The sequence below is a fragment of the Bactrocera neohumeralis genome, chromosome 5 (genome assembly GCF_024586455.1).
Source record: "Bactrocera neohumeralis isolate Rockhampton chromosome 5, APGP_CSIRO_Bneo_wtdbg2-racon-allhic-juicebox.fasta_v2, whole genome shotgun sequence".
Classification (NCBI taxonomy): domain Eukaryota; kingdom Metazoa; phylum Arthropoda; class Insecta; order Diptera; family Tephritidae; genus Bactrocera; species Bactrocera neohumeralis.
Window position 1 is genome coordinate 5,298,987 of NC_065922.1, and position 26,005 is coordinate 5,324,991.

The following is a 26,005-nucleotide window of genomic DNA, read 5'->3' on the forward strand; positions in this document are numbered from 1 at the left end:
TTGATATTTAGCTTAGTGTCACACAGTGTTGTAAAAATTGTTTTTCTTTCTTCGAACTCACCGCTTTATTCTTCAGTAGGTCTCTGTCGCCATCATCCCCATCGCCGTATGAAGTTTTGGTAATGGTAGTAGTTGTTGTTTGTTTGGTTGTTGGCAAAACACTTTCGACGCCTTTCATTATAACGCTGGCACCTAGAAATTTATTCAACAAAGAACGTGCCTCGCGATCCTCAGCCGTATCGCCTTCCTCTACAACTGCGTTTTAAGAGAAATTCACACCATTTAACTCTTATAGAACATAACAAGTGATAATCTGGTTTGTATGCTCTCCGCATTATACTTACCATAATCTGCATTACGCATACGCTCCAGCGCATCATCCACGCTGGTCACCACTTTAGTTTCGCCGCTGCTGTTAAGGAACGAGCGTGTGGACTTAGTCGATGAACGAGTACTCAAGTGACATTGGTCGGCTTCGTTATCGTCGTAGTCAGTGAGAATACGCCGTGTTTGTTTCTGACGCAGCTGCACGTTTTGTTCATCGTCGGAATCGCCGCGGTAACCATGACTGCTCGATGTTGTTGTATATTTTTCAGTAGTTATTTCGTAACCATCTATATGAGCGAAAGTGTTAAAGAAATATGGTGGATAATCATCTCATTTATTTCTTATTTACCTCCACTTGGTTCTGATGATGATCCACGGCTGGTACGTAAAATCAAACCGGCCTTCGGGTAGCCACCGGATTTTTCCGTTACTGATTGTGAAGACTCTTTTCGTATGAATTTCTCACTCAGCTCCTTCACTGATCCACGGCGAACATATTTGCTGGACGTTGTAGTAAAGTCCTCTGTGTCTGGCATTATAGCTTCCGGTTTGTCAAAAACCTTTTGAAAATAATACATAGATTACCATAATATATGCGTTATTTTCATTAAACAGTACTTACGTAATCCTTATCGAGTTTCTCAACTTTTCTGATGACATCCACATTATCCTCTGAAGATTTACGGTTTTGCTCAAGAGTTTTCGTAATTTCTTCGAGTTCATCGGCATTTGTTGAATAAATGTACTCCTTACGCTCAACTTTCGGCTTTGTTTTACTATCTGAATAATACTTCTCCTCGATCACATAGCCTGTGACTTCTATGGAGCACAAATTGGAGCAATAAATGCATAATTATTTTTTATTTAGTTGCTTGCTAGACTTACCTTCAGTTGCTTCACAGGGCTGGCTGGGCTTCTTCTTTTTCAACGCCTTAATGCCGAATAAAGGCAAACCATTTTCGTCTGTCGGTCCAATGCCATAACTCGAGGTGATTGAATCTTCTTCAAAGTTTCTATTCTGAGTTTGGCGTTGACTGATTGTCTTCGATGTTGTGACCTTCGTTGCCGTGTTTCGTGTTGACGGCGTAGTTGTCACTTTACGTGGTGCGTTACTTGGACTCTTGAGCAGATTTTTACGATCCGCCCAAATGGGTGTGTTTTCATCAGCGTTCGGCTTACTAGATTTACGTTCGGGTGAGCGTGTGGTTTTAACTGTCGTTACCTTGGAAATGTTGTATAATTCATCACGTTGTTTCGGCGTTCTTCCTTTCGGACTGGTTGTGCGTTGCGATGATGGCTTTCTGTCATCAGGACTTCTGGTGCGTGTGCTAGACAAAGTTTTTATTTTTATATCTTGACTATGTCTGCCGTCCCTAACGGGACTCTTAGATTCCGGACTAGAATTGCGTTCACGATTATGATCTTTTTCAAAGCGTTCAGAACTCTGCTCAACGTGGCGGCGGGAGCTCTTGATATTCTCTTCCGAGTAGTCCGTCTGCTCGCTATGTACATATTCCTTATGTGAGGACTTCGAAGAACCAGATATACGACGTATTTCTTTTACTTGTTCGTGCGAAGTTTTTGTTTCGGGACTGTGATCGCGTTCAAAGGGTAATTTTCTGGGACGTTCAGGGCTTTCAGTGCCACCATTTGGAGTTTTAGTAGCATATGTTCTTTTTGTAGTAACGTTCTGTTCGCGGTGCAGTTTATTGTACGACCTTGGACTTTCCTCAGTACCATATGGGGATCTTTGCGGTACATTTTGAGTTGTCCTACCCACCTTTGATGTTTGAACCGGACGTTTTGGACTACCTTTATTGTCATATGGTACTTTCGTTGTTACGCCTTCATTAATGGTGTCAGTTTCTTCATGATGCACATTTGATTTGTAAGTAGATGTTTTGTGAGTTGATCTTATGGAATTAGATGCTTTAGTTTCGGTTTTCCTTTTGTCAACCACATTAGTGTTGAGTGTATTTTTCTTAACCAAACGTATTTGAGCGCGAATCCTGCGTCTCAGCTCATATGAGGTTACAGTTTCCAAAAGACGCTCCAATACTTCTAATTCGAAAATATTCTCAACATCAATATCTTCGGGAATACTAGCAGTACGCTGCGGTTTATGTGGCACATCAAACTTCACTGCAGCATTTGGTCGACGCTCATAATTGATTTCCGAATCCACCGATGACTTGCGTGAATAGTTATGCTTATTCACTTCTAATGAATCACGACGAATGTGCTCTAAAGAGCTAACTGTGTGATCCATATATGATGGACGTCTTCCAACAGGTGAGGGCGAGTTGCTTTCTCCTGGACTGTGACCCTTCGGCGTGGCATTGGTTTCGAAAATGTTGCGGCGAGCGGCTACAGTATCTGGTGTTATGCGAGTACGACCAACGGATGTTGGTGTAGGTGTTGGTGTCTTTACGTGTGCGGGGCGCTCTATAACAGTTTCAACGATTTCAATATCGGAACAATCTGAATTGTGCTTATTTGTGCGCTCGGTTACGTGAGTAGCATTGGTAGTGCTAGTTGTATCTTTTTGAATAGGACTGTGTGAGAAAGTTTGGGGTGTTTTCTTTTCCTGCGGGAAAGTTTTTCGAGTTGGAGATTCTTTTTGGGTAGGAGAAAACCGTTCAATTTCTGTCTGTACCGTCTCTAAGTAATCTTTTGTTTTGGATGAACTTCTGCGGCGTGATGTTGATGTGAACTCTGTTTCAGATTCGACGGTTTCGTAATCATGGACGTTGATTTCGAATTCAGTAGATGGTTGCTTGCCATCAAAATGACTATCAGGCTCAGTTGTTGGTTTACCTCTGCTTGGATAAGAAGCGTTAGTGATCGATTCCGATGATGGTTTTCTACCAGACGTCTTGGGTTCACTCGTTGGTTTACGACCAGTAATAATTTGTGAATGGACTCGATTGGTTTTTGGTTCAACAGGCGATTTTGGTGTATTCCTTTTAATATCAGGTGTCTCAAAACGAGATCTGGTTACAGCGACAGACGAAGCTTGTGGTTTTGTTGTTCTACGGCTATCAGGCTTGGAGAGTGGAGTAGATGGTTTGCGCTCACTTTTAATTTCAATTTTATCACTATCCTCTCTGTTTATTTTCCGTGTTGTATATTCCATCTGTTTTGTTTTAAGATTCGTTATTGGATGCTTGCTTGGACCAGTGGGTTCTTTTTTATTGGGCGATTGTGGTCTTCCTTTCACATTCTGATTATAGATTGAAGGTCTGGACAAAATGTCTTTTTGTCGCTTTAACTCAATTTTTGTTGTATGATCTCTTGTGTGAGGAATTACTTCCTCGTGTTCTTCTAGTGTGGTATTATTTTCTGTTGTAGTAAGTTTTACTTCTGAGTAATCATTATACTGATCAGTTTTTGTTGTATTTTCAAATACAGTTGGTCGAGAGAGTATGTCTTTTTGACGTCTTTTCTCTATCTCGAGAGTATGATTATGCGAAAAAGGCGTTAGTTCATCATCACTAAGATCTTCGGGATACTCTGGCTCACTCTGCTTGGAAATAGTCCGTTCGATCTTAGCCACCAATTCAGGGGACCTTTGCGGTGCAGTTGGAGCCAATTTTTCTGCAGTACTCAAGAATTTATTCACCTTTTGAGACACAGACAAAGTGCAATCATCTGTTCGTAACTCTTCGTCCAAATCAGTGTAGCTGGGACGTTCAACCTCCCGTATAGGTGTGATGGGTTTCGCTACCTCTTCTGCTGTCTTAATGAACTTGTTAACTTTTTCATCAACTGTCAATAAGCATTCATCGTTTTCTGGTACTTTGGGTGTTTTGTCGAACTCTCTATTGAATGGGCTAGATGCTTTGGGTTTCTTAATCTCTTCAGCTGTATGTGTGAACTTGGAAACCTTCTCATGAACGCTCAAAAGGCAGTCATCGTCAGGTCTATCGATAGACGGATAGTCAAGACTTTTTGGAGCTTCAATCATAGGGTTATCCAGAATATCATTCTCATCTAAGTCCACCAATTTCGAAATCTTATCTGTCTTCACCTCTGATATATGGCATTTGATATATTCGTTTGATTCTTCTTCGAAAATAGGTATATTTGTGATTACCGGTTTTTTGCGTGGTTCATCTTCAGGTTCTTGTACAACATCGGGATAACGAGGCTTACCCGTATCTAAATGCACCGGTACTGGCGTAGGGACAATTTTATCTGGTGATGGCTCACGAGAACTCTTCGCATGTTGAATATCTATTATAACATTCTCCATTTCATCGCTATTTATTAGTTTATCTGTAGTAGTGAGATTTATGGTCTTGGTGGTGAAGCACTTATTAGGACGACGATCGCCTTTCGGTGTGGGGCTTGGTGCCAATGTATTCACAACAGTTTCTTTTACCGGTTTATCAGTAACTTTCATAACTTTCTCACTTGTTGATCTAGTCATTTTTGCATCCTTTTCTTTACGAGTAACACTCGGAACCGGCGCAGATTCTTTTCGTTCGGTTACAGGAAGTCTTCGAACCGGTCTTGCGTTTGGTGAAGTTTTATCTGTCGGACTGGTTTTCTTTGTCTGTGGTGTATGTTTCTCAGGGCTCTTTTCAATAGGTTTAGGAGATTTTGGTCCTGAATGATCAATTATGATTTCAGTATGTACCGAAATATTACTTGAACGTCTACGCTCTGTAAACCGTGAAGGACTAACATCAGGCGAAGAATCAGACTGCGATTCGGAAGGCTTCCTATTTCGGGTGGCAGAACGTAAGCGGTCTTTGATTGTGTGAGTTGGAGACTCTTTTGTAGGCTTTTGATGACCTTTGTCGGAAGTCGTATCAACTTTATGAATACGTTCTGACCGCAACTTCGCTGGAGATGTTGGTTTATCTCTTCCAACAATACTTTGATTATCCGGTTTCTCCGCTAACTTGTCAACAGGCTTAGTTTCACTTCTGATTTTTGAAGGGTTATTCGGTTCAAGCGACTTAGTCTTTGTTTCGATTGTTTTCAATTCTGTAATCGTGGAAGAGCCAGAAGGATGTTGTCTGACGGGAGATGTTTTACGAGTAACTTGAGGCTCTGATGGCTTTCTGGTCGGACTTTTATTAGGACTAGAAGGTTTTTCTTTCGTTACTCGTTTTTTGGTAACCTCAACCACATTCGAGACATTTTCTACTTCTTCTGTATATTGCATATCTCTTTTAGATACTATAGTATCCGGTTGAGACTCTTCGTCCGTTTCTTTTTCCGGAAACTCTGAATCGGTGGTTGATGAATCTTCTGGCTCCTCATTTTGGGATTTCACCTTCTTCGGTGATGGACTGGAAGTTTTAGTAACTATTTTAGAAGACTTTTTGGAGACCGTTTGTTCATCTTCTTCTTCATTTAAATCGGTTTCAGAAATCAAAGTTGTTTTACGACAAATTTCAGTCAAGGGCTCCGTATCTGGAGAACTTCTTTTAAATGGTACAACGGTTTCTTTACGAACACATTCCACTTCTTCTACTATTTCATCATCAAGAGTATTGCGGGTTTTTGGTTTTTGTGATTTATCAAATGTAGTGGGGAAATCATGTTTCTGAGGCTTAACAGAATCTTTAGTATTATTTAGATAAGTGGGTTCGTCATCTTCACAGTCCTCTATTTGAACATCCAATTCTGTGACATTAACGGTAACTGACTCAGTTTGATCAGATACATCTTCAGGTTTCCTTTTATAAACACCAGGAGTGTCTCCATAGTTTTCCATGCCTAAGATTTGACGGCAACGATCTTCAAAGGTTTCTCTTGGGTTAACACCTTTTTTCTTAAAACTTGGGGAACTTGGTTCAGGCTCAGGTGCTTTCGATATAAAAGCTCCATCTGGGGTTTCTTTGTTTTGCCTTTCAATAGTAATAAATTCTTCAATAGTATTTTTTGTATGAGCCAATTTATTAGTATTAAAGAGTTCCTCAACTTTTTTAGTTTCATCGAAAGTGGTTTGCACAAGTTTATCGAAAGGCTCTCGAGGCTTTGCTGTTGTTTTTTCGCCAGGTAAGTTTTTGGAAATTTTAGTAGTGGTAGTCGAAATAATAGTGTCAAAAGTTTGATCAGTTGGTGTTGGTGACGGAATGTGATCCTTAGTGCTATGATCCGGCAAAATTGGCTTATTTTTCCCCTCAGTAGGCTTCTTGGCACAAGGAGCATCAGATTTGGGTTTTCCACCATCTGTGAAATTCGGTGAATTATCTTTGCGTGTATTCTTGTTTGTACTAATAATTGTAGTCGATTCAATTGTTTGCTGTGGGACCTCATCGTCGTCACTCAAGCCCACAACAGATGGCTGCACAAGTTTGGGTTCCCTATCACTGTGTTGGTATTCGGGGGAATGCGACTTGTCTTGAGCAACGGTTCTTAAAGTTGTTGTAACTGAACTTATTTTCAAAGTATTTGCATCAGTAAAGGATTGCTCATCATTGTCTGTATCATTGGGTTTCGAATACTTATCTATTGGTTCAGAAATTAGTTTCTTCGCTTCCTTATTTCGTAATTCTGTTTTAGTTGTAGGAGTATCATCAACTGGAATTCTTTCCCGCATCTGTTGTTCGAAAGTTATGAATTCTTCATTTACATTTTTAGTTAGTTTCGTCTTGTCGGTTTTATTGAAAAGCTCTTGAACTTTTGTCGTCTCATCGGTAATCGTTTGTTGAGTTGTTTTTGGTTCATCTGTGCGTACCTTTTTAATTATTGTCGTTATAAATGAAGAGCTTGTGCTCTCAGTGTCCGAGAAGTCTTCTCCTTCTTGAGTATTATGCGGTTTATTTGACTGTGTGACTTTTTCAGGCTCAGATGGTGCCGTCCTGATGGGATTACTTGGTTCACGTTCACTCTCGCTTACGTCATCATCATATTCTGGATTGGAAGGTTCTCTAGTAAGTGGTTTTGTTACTTTTGGACCAGGCTGATATTTATCGGTAGATGCTACCACTTGCGTTTTAGTAACTCTAATTTCTGTTGATTTAAGATTTTCCTTAGTTGGTATTTTCTTTGTTGGTCTGTTCTCAATAGGTGCGGGGTACTCATCGCGAGGTTCGTGCTTTATAGTGTTAGTATATGTCGGCTTTGGTTGCGACAATTTTGTTGGTCTATCTTCCTCAGGAATTTTATCCTTGGGTTTGCTGGTTCTGGTAGGAGAAATGTTGTCTTTGCGAGTTTTCGTGACCGTAGTAGTAATAGTACTGGTTTTGAATACATTGTCTTCGGAAGTAATTGGAGTATCTTTCTCCGGTTTTCGTGTGGGACTAGGTTCAGGTTTCTTGCCCGTTGGTCTCTTAAAAGCAGGTTCTTTTGGGGATTCACCCGTTGGTCTTTTATCCACAGGTTCATCGTTTTCTTTACAGACCGATTTCAAAGTTATATTTGAGAGAGTTTTTGAGTTCGTTGGTTTTCTAGTCGGACTGCGATCAACGCCGTTCGGTTTTAGTTTTCCTGTATCACTAGGTTTCTTCTCAGTTGGCTGTTTTGGAATACTTTGATGTGGTTCGATATCATCGTCAATAACATATGAATTTTCCTTCCGTGTAGTTTTTGTTATTACGGAGGTTTCGAATTTATTTGAAGAGGTAATATCGGAAGTTTTTCGAATTGGACTTTTAGGTTTATCCGTATATTCAGTGGGATGTTTATCAGATGGTCTTCGTTTTGAAGGTTCAAGTGGTTTGCTTTCGTTAGGTCCCCTGTCTGTTGAATCTAATGGTTTCCCCGAAGTAGATTTTTTGCCGACCGGTCCAGAAGGCTCTTTACCATTCGGCTTTCTTACATCATACTCAATTGTTACAAATTTGTCTTCATTAGATCGCAGTTTTTCATTTCTCGTACCTTTAATAGTCAAAATCTCCTTCTGTCTATTTTGATCTGGTCGTTTAATAGTTTCTTCTCTAATGACCGGAAAATCAGACGTATCAACTGGTGTTTCTTTTATATAATCATCTGTAGGACGGTTTTCTCGCGATTTTGAAGATCCATCCTTTACAGGATAGGGTCGTTCGTTCGAATCTAGAATTGTATTTTGCCAATCTGTGTTTTCAAATTCACTTTCTCTCACAACAGTCCTACGCTCAACACTAGGTTCTTTTCTGTTTGGTTGACAAATGGTTTGCGGACTACTACTTGGAAGTGGTCCTGATGGTGAACGATTACGTTGTTTAGGTTCGATTACGGATGAACTTAGTGGTTGTTTATGGATGGGCTCTTCGTGGTTAACATCTTCGAAATCATCCCGAACTTGGGATTTTGGTTTGGGATGAGTGCGATGTATGTTATTACTTGGTGCTGGTGAATATGGTGACTTCTCTGTTGAAAATTACAGCGAATGAAGCATTAATCACTTTGTCAGTGATGTTACAATACGATACGAGTACATATTATTAGTCATATTTTCCAAACTACTCTACGAGTGTGTTATTTCTTGGTTAAGCAATTGGTAATCTACTTTTAGCTGATGGTGTTAATAAAAGCTTACCATGCAACCTTTACTTCTACGTTTTGTTTTATATGTAGTCGCATCAGTCGCATGCTTTAGGTGTTTAAGCTTCGTTTTGTCTTGGAAGTTTCTAGGTGTTCCTCTGTAACTGTTTGTTTCGGTTTCAATAATTTTGGTTTTGATATTTTTCATAGATCGTGACCTTTAAGTCTTTGTATGTATGTATGTATATAAGTACATATGTATGTCAATTTATTTCTGTTTATAGTAAGTACTTCTTATGATATGTCTCTTTCTCTTTTTATGTGAATTTAGATTTATGTTAGAAATTTCGTGTAATAGTGCTTTTTTTCTGCTTTATTGTTTTTGTTTTTGTATTTGTATTGGCAAGCAAATTTTGAATGTTTATATCTTCTTACCGTCAACATTGTTTGTTGTTGCTTTGTCGGACGGACCGAGTTTGTAAAAGTGTTTTTTTAAGCATGGCTCCTCGACCACCTCGTTGCCGAGGAAGCTGGCGTCATTTGCGGTAAAGTGGGTTTTTGTGATGGTTAGTGGTTCGTTAATAATAGGAAATGTGTTTTCGGCTGGCTTAGATTTTTGATTATCTGAAGGATAGACTGCCATTTAGTTGTAATGTGCTTTCTATATCTTACTTCGTACCTGGTTTTGGCACTTCTCCTGGACTCTTTCTAGTTGTTGTGGTGCGTGTGGTGGTCGTTGTGATGGTCTTTGTGGGAGACGGCGACTTTGTGGGGCGCTGCTGGGGTGTTAAATCAATTGTTTCGTTAGAACCATTCACGTTACGAGTTTTAACAACAGTTTGCTTTGTAACGACAGTTTTACCAACACTCTTACTTGGCGAAGAACGCGTAACTGTGCCCGAACTGATGCGACTTGTTTCGCTGTCATGGGAACCTTCTCGGCCATCTCGTCGGAATGTCCTAGTCGATGAAACGCTGGAACGCGGAGTGGTCCGATGATGGTCTGGACTATCCACTGGAGATGAACATCGAAGGGAAGCGGCAAAGGCACGATGGGTGGCGTCGACATCCCTCTCCTTCGAAATCAGACGTTGAGAAGAGTCTGTCGTACTCGTGGGTTTTCTTGTGGGTGTTGAATTCGGTTGTATTCTTTGTGGTTGAGTTGGCGTAAGCTTGGGAGCGTTAGTATCCCTAGTTGATGGGAAGCCACCTGACGGTGTTGAGAAATCCGGTGCAGATTTGTTGGGACTTCTTACAGATGGGAAACCATGTGTAGAAAAATCTTCTTTTGGTTGATGTTGACCTGGGCTGCTCGGGTAGTCTCGAGATGGTGTACTTCCTCTAACAGGTGCCGACTCCCTAACAGAGGGAAAACCGTGTGTCGAAAAATCTTCGGATGGTTGTGCCTTTCGAGGACTACTTGGATAATCACGTGTAGGTGTACCTTGTGGACGATATGCATCATTGGTGGGGGCAGAGTCTCTTACCGATGGGAATCCATGTGTGCTAAAATCCCCTGGTTGAGGGGTAGGTGGAAATGTAATTTTGTCGGGTTGACGTAAGCCTGACGGTGTATGATGGTCATAATCGCCAGCAATTTCTGTTTCAATAATATGCTCCCTGTTTGTATTATGTTTAATCACTTTTTTTGATTCCGAGCTCACTACTGTTACATTTCCATCTTGGTCAATGATTCTTGAAGGTACAGGCTGTCCTGAATGCGGTCTAGCCACATCTCTCGTAGATGGAAATCCGCTTGTGGAGTAATCCGGCGATTGTTTTATTGGACTACTCGGATACTCCTTAATGGGAGCACCATATCTTGGCGAATCCCTACCTCCCGTTGATGGTTCGTTTACTGCGGGAAACCCACGGTTAGGATAACTTTCAGGACGAACATTAGAATCTCCATCAACTACTACTTCAGTTTCGATAATACGCTCTGCATTGGTCTTATATTTTGAACTACGCGTAGATTCAGAACTTACAATTATCACATCACCATCTTTGGTTGTAGTAATATTTGTGTTTGGTCTTACTGCGGGAAACCCATGTGGTGCATCTGTGTTAGGTTTGTTTGTGGGGGTCACAGTTCGTTGTGTTATACGCTCCACCTCAGAAGGACGTGGACGGTCGCTTGGGTATTCTTGTGTTGGTTTATTTGATTTCACCGAAGGAAACCCATGAGTACTAAAATCAGGTTGTGAGCCGGTATGTGGACGTTCAGAAGGATATTCTTGAGTGGGCTTATTCGGCTTCACTGAAGGAAATCCATGGGTAGAAAAATCCTTGTTAGGTGAATGACCACTCGGCGGTTTACCTCTGATACCAGGAGCTTGTGAAGAGGGTGGTTGATCCGAAAACTCCTCAATAGTTTCTGATGTCGTTTCAGTGGAGAATTTACGGCTTGATTTCTTCACCGATGAAAATTTAGTTTCAACGTTGGTGGTTTCATCCACAAAACGGTCGGCCGGATGTGAAACTGCTAACTCTTGCGGATTGGGTTTGCGCAAGAAGGGTTCGGCGTTATCGACGACATCATGTTCAGGTCGTCTTGGAGTATTATTCGAATATACATTATTGCGCACGTTTTGTTGACGATTGTATACATTATCTTCTGTCTGCTCACGTCTTTGTTGTTCGTTTCTATGTTGAGTGCTGCTCTGGCTCGTAGTAGAAGTCGTACGTTGACGTTGGGTATCCGCTGTAGGACGTAACTCTTCCGTCTCGTAACGTTTATTCTTGACGATAGTACCATCAGGCAAACGTTTAACGGTAGTGATCATCTTAACATTCGGTTTCGGATACTCAACCGTGTTCGAGATAATCTCACCAGGTTGTGCCATAAGATACTGGACATGTTGCTGATATTCAGGCGAAGCCTTATCCATATCTACAACACGTCTATTCTGCTCCTTCGTCTGTTGAGTCTCAACGTTACGGCTTGTAGACGATTCTTGACGATTACTATTGAATTCCTGATGTTGTTGCTGGACACGTTGCTGATGCTGTTGTTGTTGGTGTTGGTGTTGTATGTTTTGTTCATATTCTTGCTGCTGTAATTGTTGTTGTCGCCGAATCTGCTGATTATATTGATCTTGGGTGAGTCGTTGATGATCTTGATGTTGTCGCTGAGTATTATCCATAAGATATCGACCATCATTTGGATCAGCACCACCATATTCGATAGTGGATGACGAAGATGTCACCTGCGATGAGGATGATGTTGTAGTCGAGCTAGTTTTCATTTCAGTGCGACCGGAATTCTCATCGCCAACCACTACACGCTCTTGCAAGTGAGTATTAGAGCTTTCCGATGCCTTCTTAACGAAGTTCTTATCGTCCCCTTGATGGGAAGCACTTGCGCGTTGCTCGTTTCGGCCGCGGAATTCAGCGGTGCCTCCATTAATCTTTTCAACGCCTGTAAGCATGCAATTAAGGACAGCAACACACATACATATATGTACATATATTTAAAGTATATATTTTTAAAAATTGTATTTACTAATTTCTACCTTGTTTAATGATTGGGTAAAGTAATAGAAGAATAGAAGAACAGAAAGAAGAGTCATAAAAGAAGTGTACTTACCATCTGTAGTAGCCAAGGTTTCGGTACGATATGCGCGTCCATCTGGACTCACCTCGGACGAAGTTTGCACGTCCCAACCAGTTGTATTGGGATGATTCAGGGTCATGGAGTGGAACTTCAAATCATTTATGGGACTCACTGAATCTCGTACTTCTTTTGATTTCAAGCTTTGAAAATTTTGACCCACCAAAGAATCGCCGTGCGACGAGTTCAACGGATCTTTAGCGTAGTTGCCAGCCATGATTTCGCCTTGATATAAGTCACGTAAACGCGATTCACGCAATTTATATAAGTGAGAACGAATTTCCTTCTTTTGATCGATGTCCGGTGTTTGCTGCCACTGGAATATGGGAGACAGATATGAAGAAAATTAGTTCGTAAATTACGTAAAATTAAAAAATAACTAGTTTTTCGTTCAATGAAAATGCAATTCTTTAAAGTGAACTAAAATATTTAGTTATTCATTCAACTGTAGTAAAGACAATAATAATATTGAACTAGTGCAAGAATTTCAGCTCGTGAGCTTTTTGTTAAGAAAAAATTTCTCTGAGAGCCTACATATACTCTTACAAAATAAATCATTTAAGGGCCTTAAGGTTTTTCATACTAATCATTATAAATATAATTTCGATCTTATCTTTCTCTCTTCCCCCATACAATTACATAATCATATTTGTTATATGTAAATATTTCTGTAGATAGTGTTCCAAATTGAATTACATCAGTCACTGAAAGTAAAATTACTTCTGGGTAAATCCCACACAAGCCACAAAAACTGCAAAATAATAAACCGTCAAAAGTTCGATAAAAAGTTGCTGCTGTCGCCAAGTAAACTACCGCCATACTTGGTTATGCATTAGTTGCATCGCCGACAACGCCACCGCCGCCAACAACAGCCACATGAGTGACGCTCCTACACCGTTTTCAATTAACAACATATACGTACATATGTACATATGTACTTACTTACGGTTTTAGCATTGTTACAATTATTAAAACGTGCCTGGAATTAGAGTTACCTAATTGTACAAACTACAGAAATAAGCTGTGGGCAAAAAATAGTAATAGCCCTGACAGACGAGCAAAATTAATGCGCATTGAGACACGCTAATGCGCATTGAAATTTTATGGTGACAGACAGAATTGTGCATTTAGACAGCTGATTATGAAATTTGTTTATTTATTAAAAAAAGTGAAATAAAAATGAAGAAGAAAATTATTAAAGGCAATTTTGGTATTTTTGGAAAATCAATAAATTTATCGAAAAAATTCGTTGATTATTAAATACGCTAAAAGATAATAAAGTGCAATTAAAAGCAATACTTGATTGTAACTCGAAAAAAGTGTGCGAAAAAGTTAAAAATATTGGAAAAACGGATAGCAAACTGTGCGTTGTTTATTTTCTGCTATCTAAAAATATTAAATTTTGTTTTTTTTGATATACTTGTATATAATTTAATTAGAAATTTAAAAACTGCTAACCTCTGATGCTGTAAACGCAAAGGAGGCGGCAGATTTCAAGCGACTCTGTCAAATAATAGCAAAAATCGGTCATTTTTAACCAGTGTTGTCTACTCAAATTTGGTAAATTCAGTTAAATGCAAGAAATTTTTGAGCAATACTAATTTGCATTAAGCCCGCTAAATGAGCCAGTTGTCACATAAAAATAATCATTAGTGCTTACATAGTATACGCTTGTCTTTCTGAAGTACATAAAGTGCTTTCGTGAACCAGAACCCTTAAATTTGGTGTACCGAAGCAAATTTCTGGTACCGAAACGTTCAGAATGTTTGAAAAGGTCTTCGGTAATAATTGTTTGTCGCGAGCACGTATTTTTGATTGGCACAAATTATTCAAAGACGACGAGCCATGTCCAAGACGACCATCAACATCTCCTGATGATCAACACGTCAATAAAATAAAGGAATTGGTGCTTGAGAATGGACGTTGAACAATCGGAGATCTTAGTGGCATTATTGAAAGATCAGAAGGGTTCGTGCAAACTATTCTAAAAGATCATTTGGGTCTAAGAACAGTGAAATCACGATTTTTTCTAAAAGCATGTGAATTTTTTTGAACAGCGTTGTGTTAACGTCTGTGAAACAGTGATTTCAAAGCACCAGGATATCATGAAACGCATTTTTCCGAAAAGGAAGAAGTCGCACGGTGCCATATCAGGTGAATACGGGGAGTGGTTAATGATTAAAATGTGATTTTTGGTCAAATAATCGTCCTACGAATGTTGGATTCTGAGCAATTTTTGGTCTTCAGTCAAACCGTGCACACACCTTTCGTAAGCCCAAATGTTTGGTCAAAACGCGATAAATCGATGTTTTGGAGAATTTGTTCAATTCCATTTCCATGAATTTCAATGATGATTATTGCTCATTTTTGATAAATTCACGCACAGTTTCGATAGAATTTCCGGTGATCACGGATTTTGATTGGCCCACATGTTGATCGTCATTTATGTCCTCACGACCACTCTGAAAACGTTGAAACCACTCGTACACTCTGCTATGCAATAGGCAATCATCGCCATAAACTTGTTTCATCAATTGAAACGTTTCGGTAAAAGTTTTACCAATTTTAAAACAAAATTTGATGTTGGCTCTTTGTTCGAAGCTCATTTTCGCACCGATAACACAAAAATACTGACACCTAAAACGCAACAACTTCACTTCCAATTAATGAAATGTCATGAAATTCTCACTGTACAATCGATAAAGACAGCAGATTCTAACGCAGTCCCAGTCAAAATATAGGTGGCGCCACCAGGGGCCGCTAGATTCAAAAAGTCCTGTTTACTTAATCGATTACTACGTTAATCGCTACGCGCATTGAAGGCTATTCCAGAAATTGATTTTAACGACTGTTTCGATGATTGGGAAACTGTTGGCACAAGTGTATTGGGATCAAGGGAGATTACATTAAGGGGGACGACATACATAGATACTGTAGAATAAATCAATAATTTTAAAATTATGAACGAATTCTTACTATTTTTTGATCATACATACAACCTCCGAAGAATATAATTATTGCTCTTTATTTTATTTTTGTTATGACTGAATTTCGCATTGGGTCAATGAAAAAAAAACTATCAATTACTTCAATTCAATAATATTATTATTGCTTATTGATTAACGAAATATCGTGAAACTCTCTCAATCAACTGTCAATATCTAAATGACTAAACAAAAGAAGTCAAATTCCAAATATACTCGCAAGCCTGAAGTCTTAACATTTTTTCTTATATTTAATCAGCTGTTGCAAAAGAAATATATGTGACATTTTTAAGTATTTGTTTTTTTTAAGTATATTTTTCAATGTACAAATGTATGTATGTATGTATATGTATACACATTTTTTATATACATCCTTATGTATATATGGATACGAGTACGAACATTTCTTATTGTGCTTCATTGGCGATAATGTGCAATTTAGTGATGATGTATTCATTTATTTATAAATTTAAGAGGTCACTGATAACTGTAATCCAGAAAATATTCACTTCTACACATACATACATACATACATACTTATATGCATAATGGAATACATGTCATAAAAATTACTAAGGTAAACAAATTATTTATTTACACAAGAGAGCAAAATCGCAGAGTGTTAAACAGCGTTCGAGTAAATTTGTGAGTTATTTGATTTTGCTCTCAGTTATGACTTGCCGCGAAACATCATAATCGTTTGTATGTATGTAGGTGTAGGTGACCGCTCAGTTATGACACAACTACTTGTTTACGTTAATTAAACTTGAAAAATATTCTATGAAGTTGTTTATTTATATACATATGTACGATATCAACGTACAAACATACAAACATTTTATTATTATTTTTATTTTTTAACTGTGAGCACAAATATTAGTAGACGCAAAACCAAAAATGATATCACCGTTCATGCAAAAGCAATGTCGCTATAAATATTGACTGCAGATACATGCATACATACATACAAATACATATATGTACATACATATACGGTAGGTAGCCGTGAAAGTAAAAAAGCAAACGCAAAGCTTGCGAACGCACACGACAACTCCATGCGAAGCTAATAATTCACGGCAATCTCGGCCGTAAAAAGCAACTAAAATTTTAATATTTATAATTTTGCAAAAAAACAACAACTACAAACAACGGTAAGTCCAACCTTCACAATGGAGAGTGAAAAGTGCAAACCAGCTTTCTTTGCTATGCATACATACATAGTATGTACATACATTCACAAGTAATTTTACATATACCCACTTTCCTGAACACAAAATCACATACATACTTACATTTACACGCACGCACAGGGACAAGCTTGTAGGCGGCGGTAAATTTCTGTGAATTATTCGTTTCTTAATATTCGCGCTGCGTTATTTATTGACTTGTTTTATTTTTTTGTAATTTCTTTACCTGTCTGAAAAACCAGTCCAGCTAGGCTTGAAATTACGAATTGAAGATTGAAATTCTTGAATTCACGGCGGACAATTAATTTAGAATTTGAGAAATATGACAAAACCAGTATTTATGCCATTTGAGCCAGATATTCATAAAAGGTATTCACAATTTAAAGATCACAGACGCTTAAAAGATCTTTTTGAAACCCAAGTCAAAGCACAAAAGCTCTAAGAACTGCAAAAAGGATCCAAGATCAATTAGTTGAAAATTAAAGATATTTAAATAGTTATTGGTTTTGATTGAAATCTACAACTGTTCGGAAAATGTTTAAAATGCTACAACTACAATAACTTCAGCAGTACCATGGTTTCGGTGGCACCAGGCATTTTTGGAGGGCCGGGAATAAATCGCTAATGAATGAGCAAATCCAAAGTGAAAACGATGCTTATTGTCTTTTTTGACATCAAAGGCATCGTCCACCATGAATTTGTTCCTCCTGGACAAACCGCCAAGTTTTACGTGGAAGTTCTCAAGAGACTCAAACGAAGGGTCGATCGGGACCGACAAGACATCGCAGCCGATTAGAAGTTGCATCACGGCAACGCTCCGGCTCACACCGCCTTTCTAGTGAACAGCTACCTAACCAGCCGGCCTACAGCCCAGATGTGCCTTCCCCGGACTTTTTTGTTTCCTTGGCTAAAAAGGCCGATGAAAGGCAAGTATTTTCAGACGATAGAGGAGATCCGAGCAGCATGCACCTCGGCCCTCATGACTAATCCGGAGAATGCCTTTCGTGACGCCTTCAATGCTTGGAAATCGCGTTGGCAGAGATGCATCGACGCAGAAGGAGCCTGTTTTGAAAGTTTTTAAAGAATTGTAACGATTGATTCAATAAATTTTTTGAAATCGACTCAGTCCTATTACTTTCCGGACAAACCCTGTATATAAACGATCAACGTGACGAGCTGAGTCTATTTAGTCTATTTGATCATGTTCGTCTGTCTGTCTGTCAACATAAGTATGTACATATATACAGGATATAGTCCTTTAGTTTTTTTGTTTAGTTAAAAATATCGTTTTGAGATTTTGCACACGTCCTTTTCTCCGCGATATCGCACGACTACACAACTGTAACTCCAAACTAATTGATGTAAATCAAATCCTTGTATGGAAACAAGATAACAACTAAATTTGATTTTGCACATACATATGTATGTATGTATCTGCTATTCAAACTGACCCATCAAAATCAAGTTGAAGATCTTTATGAATAATATTTATTTCTTTATTAAGTACTTAAACTTAATTCGATTTTCAAAAAACGTGGCTAGAAAAGCCTAACAATGCGTTTTCAGTTGGATACAAACCGTTTTCAGACGGTTAAAAGTAAAGTGAAAATTATCATACTTACACATAAATGTAATAAAGATCTTCAAAATGTTAAAATAACTCCATTCCGCTATTAATGCACTAGACGCTAGAAACGTAAGTATGTGTGTGCGCATGTTCAAAGTTGCAAAGCATGCTTTAGTATACATACATATGTACAAGTACAAATTAATGTACAATCAAGTGTGTCACCAAAAAAATCTTTTTAATTCGATTATTGTGTTTTTTGACACGGTTTATTGCAAAAAATTCCGGCTTGAGCACGGACAATGCCGACAGACGATTTGCAAAATGACGTAATTTCTAAAAATTTCGCTTTTCGCTCAACAACATGAAAGCATACAAATATGCACAAAATAAATACATACAGACATCTACATCCACATTTACATACATATATACTTAGTTGTGCCAAAAACAAGCGAAGCGTCGCATTGGCAGCTAAGCTCGCAAGAAGTCTTAAGTCGAGCCACAGGTGTGAGGTGCGGAAACTGCGCTGCCAACCTGTTGTCTGTTGTCTGTGATGGCAGTGCGTTGATGAATTGCTCCGCTGCGCTGCGTTGAATTGCTTAAATGACTAAAGTATTTATATTCTGATGATGACTTTCGTGTCATTTCGAGGTCAACGCAACACGGGCATTTATTCATTTCTTTCCTAGTTTATTTAGAATTTTGATTTCATTTACTTTGATATGCTTTAACGAAGTTAATTGCTTGAAGTTCTTTTTTCGGCTTTTTGTGCATTTGTTATTATTATTGTTATTATTATTATTATTATTATATGCACATATAGAGTCAAAGATGTATTAAGTGCGAAATAATTGGTCTTATAATGGCACCTGCCATAATACACATTCTGGTGTGTAAAAATGTGTATATGTATGTATGTTTCTGTAAGTGCAAAACCGTAATTATGTCCGTAATAATAACATCGGCGGCAGAATAAATACCGTCAACAGAGGCTGCGGCAGCGGCAGCACACCTACGTCATCGTTAAAGCCAGACTTCAGTGTCAGCTCGCATTTGGTTAACAAAGGTACTGTTAGAGCGAACATACATACACATATACATACATGCATGCCTGCAAATGCGTGGGTACGAGTGCGACGCGGAAAATGAGTGCTTTAAGTGCTCCACAACAAATTGCTGTTAATAATTGTAGATACAAGTTTGAGGTGAACGTGAAAAAAATTAAAAAATAATTATAACAACAACAACAACTGAATTGCGACGACCTAATTGCGAAAAATGCAATTGTGTTTGCGGGAAAAATTTGCAAAAATTATTTAATAATTGCAGATTTTAGCAGTTTTATGATGTTTTTAGTTATATGTATGTATGTATTTAAAATATGAAATAGCTCCAGGCTCTCATAGCACGATTCTTTTATTAATAAGTAGTTGATTAACCATAAAAATTTATTTTTTTTTTGCAAGCTAACATAAAAAAACAAAAATAGTATATTTTTTTGTAAAAAATTGTTTTCGAAAATTGTATACGATGCAAACTTATGTACGTACATATGTGTTTGTCTAAATTTAATTATTGCTAATAATATACGCGGCTTCACATTTATTCACAGTTTTAAAGTGAAACGAATCTACAAACGAGCTGACGGTTTAATCGTCGAGCCATCTATTAAAATGTTTAGCGGAAATAAGCGAACCTGTTGCTCTCGCAAAATTGAAAACAAAATAAAAATCATAAAAACAGGCAGGTAGTCATTTAAATATTAGAAGCTTTCTAAAACCTTGCAAATACATACAAACATACACAATAAGTAAATTAGCAAATATGATCATATTGTGATGCTTATGGCAGTGGAGACTAGCTCACAACAAAGCTACATACATATACAAATATCGGCGCAATGGAGGTGAGAACGTCTTATCGGCACATTTTGAAAAAATTTACTTAAAATACATATGTATGTATGTATAATTATGTACATATGTTTAAGAACAAGTCCCAGCTCATCAGATTGCTTAACTTGCGACAATTTACCAACCCCAATATGCGTTTGTAGAAATGTACATAAGTATGTATGTATGTATATCTATTTGTAAAACGGACGAATTTAGATTTCGCGACAGACAAATCTTGTTCAAAAATTAAGGAATATATAATTTGCTTTTTTTCGTATTTCTTCGCTTTCATTAGCATTTTAACACAATTAACTGACATAAACTACTTTCTAAACAAATGCGTTTAATTTATATCTTTCGTTTTAGTGATTTGGTGAATATTTTAATTTTTTTTTTTTTTATTGCGACTATATGTACATATGTATATCGTCATTATTCCAACGTTCGTCTGATATGCATATACACGTTTTATGGACGATGTTACTAGCGTTATCTAAAGCTACAGGTGTTTAGGTACATATCATATCCAACCAGACTCCTAATTGGGCAATTAATCGAATTTCAGATGTTTAAACATTAACGCAATTTACTTTACAAGGAATAAGCAAATATTGATCTATTAGGTTAATTCAAGGTAAAAGTTCCCCTGTAATCACTTAACACCAAATAAAATTACAGTACTGTAAGCACGTCGAAACTGGGATTATCCATAGAAAAAATAGTTTTAAAAACCGAACATCAGGGATAATGCATTCTTTAAACTTTAAAATGAAATATTGACAAATATTGGTACAAAAAATTGTGCACATATCTAGCTTTTGTCTTCTTAAGGGGTTACATGGGTTTGCGGATTACAAAAAATAGATTTTTTTTATTGTATTATTAAATTCTACAAAATCTTTTAAATTTTGCCCTAAATTTTCAAGTTGATCAGACTAATAGTTTCGGAGGTACAGCCTTGAGAACTTGTGCGCTTGAGGCTAGCTAGTGTGTCGTCTTTAAACAAGTTTTTCTCGAAACTGTATTTTTGAAGTCGGTTGGCAAGATTTCTCGAGAACTACTCTACCGATCTCCATGAATAGCATTTTTTCTCTGTATAAAACTTATTGCAGTGAAACTAAAAATATAGATCGAGAATGTTTAACATTTCGGTGGTTGAGATAATATTTTAAATATACTTTTTTTACATGTTTTAACAAATAACAATTTTTCACAACATTGAGCATAAAGCGTAGAACGAGTAATTCGAACGAGCGCGGAAAAGTATTTAAGTTCTATAAAAACTTAACGTTCACTTCTATTGATCATTTAAAAAATTCAAAATAATTTAGTTACTTTTATTATGCATATAATGGTTGAGTAACATATACATATATACGAGACAGAAAATAATATGCCGATTTCACTATTTGGAAACAAATTATGTGTTGCACATTCTTATTTTATTCAAATTAATAAGTTTACTCCATCATTTAACATCTCAAGACTAATGAGTATTAATGAATGAGTAATCTACACAAGTATAAATAATTAATCACATATTTTGTTGGTGTTTTCTTTTTCCATATAAACGAATTAAACTTTAGAAAATCACCTAAAACTTGTAGATCTCAACATTTGTTCTAAAAGCATCAAGTGCTTACTTGAAATCAGAGAAAAAGTTTGTTAAAGCATCCAGCAGAGGGAAAAGCGCCATTAAGTATAAATGCAATAAGTGCACAATTCGCTAGGTCTCCAGATAAAAGTCTGTTCTAGTCAAATTAGTTCACTACATGGAATCGATTTCTGGTATCAGCAGATACTGATACAGATACTCGAACTGAGTTATATTTGCAAAAAGTTAATAATTAATGCCTTATTAACGGACTACTACTTAAACTACCAAGGACCAACCGCAACTGCACATTGCATTAAAGAAGATAAAAATCTCTAATTTTATTTAGTTTGAAAAATTGTCAGGAGGTACAGCCAAAATTACAAATTTCACTTAAATGTCATTGAAATAGCAATTTAATTGCTTTTCCTTAAATGTAAAAGGCTTAAAATTATCTAAATTCATTGGCGTCCGACCACTTTGGTCATTATGCCAAAAGCAAATAGTTGTTATCCTCAATCGCACCAAGTGGTTGACGTAAAATTCGCATTTTACAGCCATAAAATTAGATGTCTGTATAAAAATGGCAAATTCAATGTGAAAAAAACTGAAATTCTCTGGAATATTGTCGATATTTCGCCAATGGAATACCGTAATTGGTCACCAAAGTCAAACGGTGACTACAAGTCTACACATACACATACACGGAGGCAGAGACAGAGATTCACATCATCGCCAGTTATGGACGAGATGAATCTGCGAGGTGACACGTCAAACCAATAAAAAATGGGCGAAAGCACACACACACACACATACATATAAGCGTATTTGAGTTAACAATTAAAGGCACCGATGTGACACCTACATTTTCGCTCATGACCACATGCAAAGTGTGTGTGTATGTTCCTTAATGCATGTGTGCACAAAGTCATACTAACCTTTTTAGCAGGAAAGCGTTCTTAGTACTTCGCTGCAATCGATATGGGGCGTAGAACACAAAGAAGGTAGGTTGCAAAGAAAACACACAAATCCGAGCACGAATGTATGTATGTTGGTATTGAGCTAGACTCCTATAAATGTCGATCACTTAAAAATTATACTTTTTCTCACCGGACGCTAAACAAACGCCAAATGTTTTTCTTTTTTATTGTTATATATTATCTCCAGCTAGTACACCTCAGTTTCTTTATTCACGCGATAAGCAACACAGTCCTTTTTTCTTGTATTTTATTTCACTTGCGTTCACTTTTTTATGTTACTTTTATTTTTCGATTTTGATAAAATTTTTACTTTGTGAATTTTACCAACGAAGAAGTTATTCGTACGTTTCGATCGAGCGCCAAAGACAGACTGATTCAAAGTCAAGATGAATGAAAGCGAAAAAGCGTTAGCGACTTGGCAGCTATTGAAAAGCCGCAACCGATCGCGTGCTCATTGCGCCACTTCATTTAGCTCCACTCCGCTTCACTCGCCAACGAGCCGAGCAGACAAGTTGATCAGGCGCGCGAGCGGAGCAATTCACCGGCCGATCGAGCCGGTGTGCAGCGGATGAGAAGGTAAATAGTTACACACAACTAGATGCACACGTACATATGTATGTATATATATGTATGTAGCCAAGCATTCATGAGAAGGTGTCATACAAATATATATGTACATACACTTTAGTCATATACTCGTGCATGTGTGTTGTTCACCGCGATGGTGATGTTGTTTTGACCGAATATGTAAGGCTCAAACATGTTCCCAAAGGTGTCTTCCAAGATGCCGCTTATTGAGCCCACAACTGTCGGAGATCGCCAGCAATCGCCAACCGAAGAGAGCAAATTGTGCGATGCCGAATCGTAGATGATTGGCTAGTTTAGTGACGCGCTCGATTGATTTGAAATCTTGCTTGGGCGTCTGGGCACGCCGGACTGTGACTTCAACGCCACTTCCACACATACACATACATACATACATACCCAATAATATTGGGAGTAATTTGAACAAAAACAAATGCCCACAAAAAGAGACAACACTGAAACAAAACAAAAACTCCGCGCGAAGAATTGACTGAGGCGTTCGCTATTAACACACACGCCAAGTGATCAAGACACTGAACTAACGCAGCCGGTAATGAAAAGGTAAGAACAAAAATTTACTTAACATCATTAATTTCTATTATTATTTTCGTATGCCTTGGAAACTAGTTTTCGCTCGAAATCCAGAAATTCGACTATAAGCGCATATGATAAATTAATATTCACAATATGACGGAATCATTAAATAAAATCGCTTTGTTTGCAACTAAAAGAAAATTGACATTCTCCTTCACACAAGTTTGCCAGCGCTTGTCCATGTTGCCGTTTCTGGAATGACGTCAGTTTTTTAAATTATTATTTAGTTTGAGGTTAAGATTTAAATTAAGAATATTTCAGCAGATTTTACTAATTTATAACAACTTCTATATATGTATATTATACCTTGCGTATATACGTAAGTCGATTGCTAAAAGATAGATCTAATATATACTATATATGTATGTATACCAAGCTAATACATACGTGTCCATATTTGCGATTTACAGATACGGATATACATATGTACATAGTACGTATTTGAGTATATGTCAATTACCGAATTTATTCACGGTCAGCGGAAGCTGCGAGTACTGCTTAACAAAAGTATAATAACATTTTTTTTGAATTTTTTAATTAATAATTTTAAAATACATGCATATCCTCTCTTTTTATATAACTCCAATATGAATACCGAAAAGCACTCAGTTTAACCAATATATTTTTGGTTAATTTGTTATGCCTAAGGTTTTCGTTATTCAACAAACGTAATTTTGTTATTGCCTCTTTAACCAACTTAAATACATAAAATGCAACAACTTTTAAAGCTATATAAACTCAAATTTAGCAGAGAGGTTCATAGAGATATAGCTTAGATATTTTTTTAAAAAGGGAATTGCCCCGCTCTATAAATATTTTTCACATATTTATATATTTATTTATTATTATAAATATAAAAAAAATAAATTAAAATTTTATTAGAAATACGAAAAGACTTTTTCGACTACGCAATATATACTGTGGCAAAAAGTAGTAAGACTTTTTGATTTATAATTCCAGCGAAAACCTATCCGCCTAAATATTTTCTTTCTTGGTTGGTATGACTGCCAGTGACATCTGTGCCAATTGTCACATCAAAATAATCATTACTATTTAGTATACGCTTGTCTTTCTGAAGTACATAAAGTGTATTCGGCGATTTTTACGATGAGTCAAATTATTCAACAAAGAAGTACCATTAAATTTTGTGTGCGGAATCAATTTTCTGGTGTCGAAATGTTCACAATGTTAGAAAAGGACTTCGGTGATAACTGTTTGTCGCAAGCAAGTATTTTTGATTGGTACAAATTATTCAAAGTGGGTCGAGAACGCGTAGACGATGAACCACGTCCAGGATGGCCATCAACATCAACTGATGATCAACAAGCCAATAAAATAAAGAAATTAGTACTTGAGAATCGACGTTTAACAAAGATCTTACTGGCATCGTTGGAATATTGGAAGGATCAGTGAAAACCATTTTGAAAGATCAATCACTCAATTTTTTCGAAAAACAGGATATCATGAAGCGTATTATTACTGGCGATGAGTCTTTGATTTATGCTTATGATCTAGAAACAAACGATCAATCTGCCGCATGTTGTGGCAAAAGTGAATCGAAACCGAAAACACCACGCCAAAGCAGGTCAAAAATCAAGGTTATGTTGACAGTTTTCTTCGATTATCGAGGTGTGGTGCACTCTGAATTCCATCCGACCGGCCGAACTGTCAACAAGGAATACTAATTGAGTGTAATGCGTCATTTGCGCGAAGCTATTCGTAAAGAGAAACCGACAACTCTTGGTTTTTGTACCACGATAATGCGCCGTCGCATACTGAATTTTCGCAAAATTTTCTACCAATACCGTGCCGCAGCCACCATATTTGCCTGATTTAGATCCGTGTGTCTTTTGGCTATTCCGCAAACTTAAACGACCGCTCCGAGGAACCCGTTTTGAGTCAATCAATTGAAGCCATTAAATGTGAATCGCTACACGCATTGAAGGCTATTCCGGAAATTGACTTTAACAACTGTTTCAAGGATCGGAAAGAACGTTGGCACAAATGTATTGAAGTCAAGAGTGATTTCTTCCTGGGGGCAGCATAAATTTTTAAGAATAAATTAAGAATTTTAAAATTATGAACGAAGTCTTACTATTTTTTGCTTATATAAACTGTATCAGTTCCAATCCACCACCATAACTGCAGTATATCTCCATTTGAATCTAAGTAATAAATGTTTACGAGTAATGTAGCACCGTCCATTTCAACCAAAAGTTCGTATAATTAACTACTTTAATTACTTTTCT

The 26,005-nt window shown here is 37.4% G+C and overlaps 1 protein-coding gene across 1 annotated transcript in view; it reads right to left on the reverse strand.

Moving 5' to 3' along the window:
• The window catches only part of LOC126758154 (uncharacterized), a 62,144-nt gene that overhangs the window by 22,771 nt on the left and 13,368 nt on the right, over positions 1 to 26,005 (reverse strand). The window contains exons 3-10 of the mRNA XM_050472246.1: positions 12,344 to 12,683; positions 9,434 to 12,175; positions 9,190 to 9,378; positions 1,213 to 8,640; positions 950 to 1,146; positions 677 to 887; positions 345 to 614; positions 62 to 255 (exon numbers count right to left, since the gene is read on the reverse strand). Coding sequence (XP_050328203.1) covers positions 62 to 255; positions 345 to 614; positions 677 to 887; positions 950 to 1,146; positions 1,213 to 8,640; positions 9,190 to 9,378; positions 9,434 to 12,175; positions 12,344 to 12,683 — 11,571 coding nt within the window. The remainder of the gene's footprint in view (positions 1 to 61; positions 256 to 344; positions 615 to 676; positions 888 to 949; positions 1,147 to 1,212; positions 8,641 to 9,189; positions 9,379 to 9,433; positions 12,176 to 12,343; positions 12,684 to 26,005) is intronic.